Source organism: Sinocyclocheilus rhinocerous, unplaced genomic scaffold (genome assembly GCF_001515625.1).
Source record: "Sinocyclocheilus rhinocerous isolate Xijiao unplaced genomic scaffold, SAMN03320098_v1.1 scaffold2051, whole genome shotgun sequence".
NCBI lineage: Eukaryota > Metazoa > Chordata > Actinopteri > Cypriniformes > Cyprinidae > Sinocyclocheilus > Sinocyclocheilus rhinocerous.
In genome coordinates, this window is record NW_015662256.1 from 183,907 (window position 1) to 192,484 (window position 8,578).

General features: G+C 36.9%; 2 protein-coding genes across 3 annotated transcripts in view; both read right to left on the bottom strand.

The window, feature by feature from the left end:
• The window catches only part of appa (amyloid beta (A4) precursor protein a), a 55,392-nt gene extending 51,936 nt beyond the window's left edge, over positions 1-3,456 (bottom strand). For both annotated transcript variants that reach the window (XM_016538054.1, XM_016538053.1), the window contains exon 1: positions 3,263-3,456. In XM_016538054.1, the coding sequence (XP_016393540.1) occupies positions 3,263-3,322 (60 nt within the window). In that variant the 5' untranslated portion in view covers positions 3,323-3,456. The remainder of the gene's footprint in view (positions 1-3,262) is intronic.
• An 889-nt stretch (positions 3,457-4,345) lies between these two features.
• cyyr1 (cysteine/tyrosine-rich 1) overlaps positions 4,346-8,578 on the bottom strand; it is a 22,188-nt gene continuing 17,955 nt past the window's right edge. The window contains exons 3-4 of the mRNA XM_016538056.1: positions 7,376-7,536; positions 4,346-5,069 (exon numbers count right to left, since the gene is read on the bottom strand). Of these exons, the coding sequence (XP_016393542.1) occupies positions 4,936-5,069; positions 7,376-7,536 (295 nt within the window). The 3' untranslated portion in view covers positions 4,346-4,935. The remainder of the gene's footprint in view (positions 5,070-7,375; positions 7,537-8,578) is intronic.

The following is an 8,578-nucleotide window of genomic DNA, read 5'->3' on the forward strand; positions in this document are numbered from 1 at the left end:
GCGGCCATTGCGGCCTACCACGCCCCTCTCGGTGGCCATTCAGTGGGAAGACACCCTCTTCTTACACGTTTCCTCCGCGGTGCGCTGAGGCCGAGGCCTCCGGCCAGAGAAGCTTATGCTAAGTGGTGGATCAGGATGCTATTACATAGCCTCGAGTCCTCTGATCTCCCCTCTCCTTTGTGGGTCAAGGCTCACTCCTCCAGAAGTTGGCCTTCGGGACGGCGGGCCCCGCCTACTTTAGCCACTCCTGGCTCCCCTTTGTGCGCGACCAGGAGATGACCAGGATCATGCATTCAGGGGGCATGGCTTTGGACGGCGATTTGCAGGGAGCGTGGGACGTACGCTTTCAGTGCTATCAGGCTAAAGTTAGCATTTTCTAAGATCTCCTACTGCACCTTTAATTGTTGATTATGAATAATATTTATTCATTTTAATCATATGCAGCAATAAACAGTAATGTATTACTGTCTTAACATATATGGAAAAATGTAATTGAGAGGTTCTTGTGAACATTTCTGGTTAATAATGCAAACAAAAAGTTTGAACAATATAAATCAGAGTTTTGAACTGAACAGTGAAATGATTCACTGAAATCTCAAATATAAAGCACTCATACTCACTGGACACGAGATTGTTAATAATTGTGAAACTAGTCTAACAGCACCTGTGATAGCCAAATGAAAAAAAAAACACATTCAAATCATTGAGATATTGTGGCTTAATTTAGTAAAATTCTTGAAATTTTATCATGAATATTGGATGATTATGGGCCAGCCCTACAGGGAGGTTTTGCACAAACTCATCCTGATTATACAAGAAGTTGCTGTGTTGCCCATGAGCATCGCTCACCTGCTGACACGCATGTTACAGCCAACAAAGCCTCTCATTCAGAACACAAACCTGCGGCTTGTTTGAAAGCTTGCCTCTCAATGCCTGCCATACCAGTGTGCATCATGTGACCTTTGCAGATCTATAGTTGTGAATAAAAGTGGATGACAACACAGTGTAAGCCACGTCTAATTGGAGCACAAACAATAGAGAACAAGCAATATGACATTTATACAAGGTACAGTTGAAAACAAAGACAACTCTGTCCTTCAAGCAGTTTATATTACATAAGGCCATGTCAAATATTCACAATATGCTTGTGATAGGTGTGCTGACATTATATAATTAAACAATGCTTTTTATTTATCCGTTAAGTTTGCAAAGACCCTAAATAAACCTAAACATCACTCAAAAAAAAAAAACATTTAGAAGTCTCCAAGTGATATATTAGAAAAAACGTGTTCAGTTAATATCGCAAATGTCATGCTGGTTCATATACATGTAAAATAAATTTATAAATAATCTTTTTAAATTCATTTAGTGAAGAAAGTAGATGGGAAAACAAGGCATGATTGTTGCAACTAGAATTTTACTGTATTTTGCTTCTTGCAAATAAACACTGGCATTATTGGCTGTCGAGTTGAAATGATGGTTCATCTGGTTGAAAAACAGCCTTTTAGCCATTTCAGAAAAAGACATAAACTTTGACATGTATCTCCGGCAGGTCCGGCCCTGGTTCCAATACTATAGTATTTACGGGACATGTCCTGAATACAGCTGAAACAGCCTTGAGTCTATCTGCTTTACCATTTGTCAGTGAGTGTGAGACATCTGTCAAACCTCAATTTCTAGAGACCTTTTGGTGGCGAGACCAACAAAACCACAATCCACCAAATGTGAAAGCAATTAAACACTGTTACTAATAGCCAATCAATATCTTCACTCTGTAACACAATAAACAGAAACATCCCATAATGGCCTCAAAAAATGACTTTGCACGTGCTTTAGGCTAATGTTTGCATCATTTAGATTTTCATTCTAGTCCCACAATGTGATGGAATCAGAGAGTATGGTATTTTGATACCAATGACTATAATATTCATATATCATGATATTGGCATGGTACCCCAATGCTCACCAAAAAATACCATGGTACATGCCCTAAAAAAACACAGTGCCTTATTCTTTAAAAGTCTGGGAACGGTGAGAATACAGTGGAGACTACGGTGACTGCGGGGTGGAAAATTACAGGCTTAGACCAACCCTGAGACAATGTGTCTTACAGTAAAATAAACTTAAACAGAACGTTAGTGTTTAAAATAGCGTGTTCCTCGAAACACAATGTAGCGCCAGACAGTCTCCATCCCGTTGAGTTCAGCCGCTGCGGTGATTCGTCGCCATCTTGGGGGGCGTTCACACACAACGCGTTCCTCTCAAGGGAACGGAACAGAACGTATCTACCGACATAACCGCAACTATTTATTGAGTCACGTTTTAAAGAAAGGCCGAAAGAAATATCAAACGCATTCAGACGTCAGAAAAATAATTTTCTCCACACACACCCAGTGAAAACAACACGGCTTATTTACTCGATGAAAACCTCGGGTAAGAGTGAATCATAATTCGGAATCAATTGGAATGAGATCCTGCTGGATAAAACTTAAACTCTTATTTTCCCGTTCCAGATTATCCAGCAGGAGCTCGTTTGATTCCAAGAGGATTCGTGTTTGATCCCATCATGATCTCTGTTGTTTGATCCCAACCCAACAGGCCACTGAACACATTCCTCCATTAACAAGCTGGATCTACATCAAAAAGAGTCATTATAAAACAATATGTAATGTATAGAATGTATTGTATTGTATAAAGCGCTATATAAATAAAGGTGACTTAATGTGATCACTGAATCAGCGAATGTCACATTATGTTCGAGTGCAGCGCACTGGCCGTTTAGACGGCACTGCCACTCACTATCCCGTTCAGCCTGACAGTTTGTTTATTATTTTTAATTAGCGCATCTGTTACACAATATTTGTTCATCCTTGATGTCGGATTTAAAACACCGCTCATATACAGCGCCCGATCGCACGAAACGTTCCGCAGAACGCGTATTAATGTTCGCGAGAATTTACTAATGTAACCGAAAAAAATCTTTACACAAAAAGAGGAAACCAAATTCCTTATGTAACATTCTAGGACTCTAAACAAGAGCATAATCGTTAAATATTACACCTTATTCTGGTTTAGAAACGACATAAATAACAGAGAGATACATCGTCGCGATCTAATAAGACTATGGCGGCTGTATTTCGTTTCATCGAAGTGCAGCTGTTCTAGTGTAGTTTATCTATCGTTGCGATGATGGTTAGAATGCATCGCTTGATCGTCTTTGATCAGCGTTCGGCGTCGCTACGATCTTTTGTCGCTTTCTTACCTCAACAGCGATCGTCGATGTCGCGGCCATCAGTAATATGAAAACCTCTCGACACCCCATTCTGCTCCTCTTCTCCGTTCTTCTGACAAATAGCGCTGGTCTGTATCGAGTAAATTATCCGTTTGGTGTAAAATGTCGGTGTGTGAATCGTGTCAGCTCTGAGAAGAATGCGATGCGCCTGCGATGGCGAGTCAGTAGACTACAGCGCGTCACCTGACCGGGCAACGAGGGAATGAATGTAGGGAGGAGGAGCAGGAATACTGACTTACACTCAAAATACTGGGAACTACAATTAAAATAAAATCAAAGATTACACTAACTTCTTTTAAAATTATTTTTCTTTTAATTTAAATATATTTTATTATTTAATTTATATGTATTTGCATATTTATTAGTTTTTTATTACATAAATTATTATTATTTATTTCAGCTTGTCATTATTTTTTTTTAATTTAGCCTTTTGGCTTATGAGTAATAACAAAAATATTTTACTCTTCAGTCAGCTATCTGTTTTCCAATCAATGTTTATATTTTGTTGCTTAATTTAAATTTTATTTGTAATTATTTTATTTTTTTAATGTAATCGGTGTTTTTTTTTTACTGTATCACTATGTCGTTATTGCTCATCTAATACATACATTTTAATTTACATTCATAAAAAGAAACTAAAAACATTAAATGTTATCTTGTCTAGATTATGTTCAAACTGGAGAATTTAATTATGCTAATTTCTATTATTTGCTGCCACCGTGTGGACGTTCATCAAACATTATTATAACTGTAATATTAGTACGGGTCAGTAAATTCTCATGTAATAATTTAATGGACAGAGCGATATTCTGTATTTATTATTTTCAAGGGTTTTCTGAATGAAATCTATTTATATTTTAATGTAATTTTATGCATATGTGTGCAAATTGGCTTTCAAAGGCCACGATGAATAAACCATTTTGCTAACAAACTGTATTATAGCATATGCATCTCATTGCAAAAAACGAGCATGCGGCCTTTAGTTTTATTATGAAAGGTAAAAACAGACATAAAATGAGTAAATGCTTTGCTGTTTGGACACAATTAGTGGTTTTCTGGGAACAGTTAACTATATCTGGTATGTTTTTATAATAGCTAGTAGCCAATTACAAATACAAGTTGCTCTTTCAATTTTCTATGAATAAATACATTTAGCATATTATTTCCTCAGTTGATTTGAAAGTAATCAAGACACTCAGAAACATTGTAGGTATAAGAATATAATGTTACTCTGTACTGTACAACACATATGAAGTTTACTCCCATATTAACAGTTAATTTCACTGTATTTTAATTTGACATTTAAAGAAATAGGCTAACACTGATTTCGAACAAACCGCATCACAAGAAAATACATTTACCAAATCACATTTTTTATCTTGAGTTTTTAGGCCTGTCCTGGTCTCCTGTTGCCTAATAATGTTTATTAGTGTTCTTTAGATTTGTGAGACCATAAATGTCCATGCCATGAATGAAAATAGTCAAATCCACATGTAAGAATCATCTTTGCGGCTGGTCCAGTGAGTGGAAATCCCTGCTTTATTGACAGAGCACTGGCAGTCCAACACCAGTTTGTGTTGTTTTCATTGTGTGCATTTCATAGTGCAACTTTCATCCTCTCAGAATCAGGCACATAAGGAGGCTCATTTGCGGCTGTAGCCTGGATAAGGTGGAGGTGGAGAGTAGTTTGCCACTCTGGGTGGAGTTGGTGTGTATGGAGGCGGCCGTAGATCAGGAGGGTACATCTCATAATCATAGCTATAAGGAGGTGGAGGACCTGAGAAGAATAAGACAGAACTTATATTATCTTATAGTATTATGCACATTTTGATTTAGAAATAAACTTAAGTTTTTTTTTGTTTTTTTGCATGTTTAATTGTTCAAAATATGTAAACTTTATATAATAAGTGATATAGACGATACAATATGTCAGCTTTTTTGTTTTAATGTTGGTAAAGGGTTTGTAATTTCAGAAAAAAGAAGGTTGAAAGGTTGTTTCTGTAGGTTTTATGAAGGTAAAGACCTTTTTAAGACCAGGTAAAGAACATTTAAGGAATAAATTGAAGGAAAATGTCACGGTTTCTTAGTTTGGGCTCTGTGTTTCATCACCCTTTGCCTTAGTTTGTTTGTTGTCACGGACACTCATTATGTTCAGCTGTGCACTCATGAATCACTTCATTATCACCTGTATTTAAGTTCTCTCTTTTTCAGTTCATTTTGTCCGGTCTCGTCAACTCTACCCTGTGTTTGTGGATTACCCGTGTGTTGGATTAAAGACTTTCTAAACCTTCATCTTTGTGTGTTTATTGACAGCGTAGCATGACAGAAAAACAATAGATCAATATATATATATATATATATATATATATATATAATTTTTTTTACAGTAAATGTAATTGTGCTGCATCAGAAAAATCTACTTCATTCAAAGGGAAAACAAGTTTTCATTCCCCATTGACAGATATTTGTTCTTGTTTTAATCAAATTTTATATCTTCATTGTTCATGATTTAAGGATGTTTAGACATTGTACTGGAAAACAAAACAATATACTGAGATATTAATTTTCTGCCATGATTTTATGAATTTAAGTCTTTCTTCTTTAGATTTTTTTAAGGCCTTAATCACTCTTAGAAAAAAAGGTACAAAAGCTGTCACTGGGACAGTACCCTGTTAAAAGGTACACCTTTGTACCCTATTTATTTACCCTTAAAGGCAGAGTAAGTGATTTTTCAAAAACACTTTAGAAAACTGATTCGGGCCGAATCGCAAAACAAACTTGTAGCCAATCAGCAATAAGGGGCGTGTCTACTCGTGATGTGGAGGAGAGCGCGTTCAGTGCATGGGACGGACATCAGCCGAGCTGAGCGACTGAAAGATAGAGATGGCGGATAAAAAACAAAAGAGGAAAACGTCTGCGGAACGATAAGGCAAGAAGTAGGACCCGTGTAAATATCGGATCAGCTTTCCAGCGCTGGAGAGAACTTAAGGAGCGGAGGCCTGCGATCGGACGCCGAGGTTGCTTTGTTTCTTCTCAATAGGTGAGTAACACTGTGTCTACAACAGCTAAAGTCTGCCTACACTGGACGCGATCAAACGACCGTTGAAAACCATTTGAAATTTGTCAGCACGTCATAAATAGAACCCGGCAGCAGTTTTCTGTCGGGGATTTGTTGCTCCGCGCCGCTCACGTCCGTAGACACGGTGTAACATTGGTTTTGCTTTGTTTCACAGAACTAATCGTTGCCTGGGTTGCGTACGTATATGTGGGGCGGAGCTATCAAAATAGGGGCAAGACCCTTTTGGGGTAGGGGCGTGTTTGTTTTGGTGATTTCAAATATCAACATTGGCTACCAGAAATCACTTACTCTGCCTTTAAAGGGTGTATATTTGCATATTTAAGAGTGATTGGTGGAAGGGTGAATTAAGAACTTTAAGACCTGCAGAAACCCTGTGTTAACTTGATGAAATATTTTGTGTATGTAAAAAAACATGTTTTTTTGCCATTTAAAATAAATACAAATAGTCCATAAAATACGAAAGAAATTTATTAAAAAAACCCCCCAGCAATACTGTTTAAGAAGCAAATTTTGGAAGCAAATCGTGAAAGTGATTGAAAATCATAAAAAGTCAAGTCACGTTTTTTTCTATAGCGCTTTATACAATGAAGATTGTTTCAAAGCAGCTTTACAGTAATAAACAGGAAAATATCAGTGTTAATGTTGCAAAATTAATCTATAATGAAAGAAATTCAAAAGTAGCTTATAGAAAATATTATCATTAGTCAGTTCAATGTTTATTCAGTTAATTAGTTGATTCAGTTCAGTTCAATAACAGTTTGATGTTGCAAAGTATCATTACTTAGCTAAAATTCAGTTAAAATTGTATTCTCATCCGATAGTGTCAGTGCAATAAAATCGATAATATTACTAATAATATAATTAATTGATTATAATTGACAAAATACTGTGTAAGTTAAAATGATTGAATCCACTCAAATGATCCCTTGTGTCTGACAGTATGCTGGTTTTAGTTAGTCAGCTCTAGTGCGCTGTGTGAAGGCTTTTGTGTGTTGTTGTGTTACCTGGGTAACCCTGAGTCACAGTGTTGATATATGATGAGCTGAAGACGCCAACTCTCGCCCCACGCCCGTTCTTCACACACATACAGATGCACAGAAAGATGGCGGCCACTGCACCCATCAAAAACACCACACCAAACACGATCCCTGAGATGGCTGTTCCCCTGAAAAACAAAACCATCAGCAAAAACTGAGACTAACATGCACTACACTAGTACTAGTGATGCTTAATTTATCAAACACTAACTATCTGTTTCACGGCAGGATGAACTCAATATGTACATTCATCCAGTGTTTTTGTGGAGTCAGACCACCCATGCTCATATTTATTTACCTCATGATGGATCCCTTTCATTTGTGAGTCAACAGTGATCCGTCTCTTGTGTGAACAGGCACCTGACTAAACACGTCTTTGTTGTGGCACAAAAGACCAAATGTGTTGGTTTTCAATTTTCATTTCAAGTTTGGATTAATGTGGGAGTGTAGAGATGTGAGTTCAGAATGATGCCCTGAGGTTTGGTTAAGATCCAACCAAAGGATCTGAGATGCTCACGCGTGAGATTACTATGATCTTTATCTGAGGAGAAATATCTGAAAAACGGCAAAAGCCCAGGCCAGTTAACAAAAATACGTTCCCATTACAGTTTTTTCAATTGCTAACAAGCGTTTACCAATACGTAACATACTTTTTCTAAACTCTTAACACAGCAACACACCTACATCACACAATTAGCCAAATAGTTAATTTTCTGGCCAAAACCACATTTTGTTAAATAAATACAAACTCTACATTTCAAAATGCTGAATACCTTTTTCTACATATACTAACTCTATCAAAACACAGCAAACCCGATTCAAAATCGAGTCATACGGTCAAAACATTAGCACTACTTTTCTATCCAACAGGAGCATATAGTCAATCATAGCACAGTGACTGTCAAAATACTAACAGTTGATGACTTTACAAAAATTCCATTACTTGTCATGTTTCAGTTCTAGACAATATAAAAATCCATTGTTTTTTGTAATTTAGTTACCTTCAACTGAAACCCATTTTACATTTTTATTTGTTGAATTTGTTCATTCTTGGCAACATACTGTCTACAACTGAATGAGTCATTACTTTATAGAATGTACAATAGAAAAAAAGGGTCCCCTATGCAGAAATTCAATTGGAACCTTGATTGAAATTGCTTTCCAGTGGGT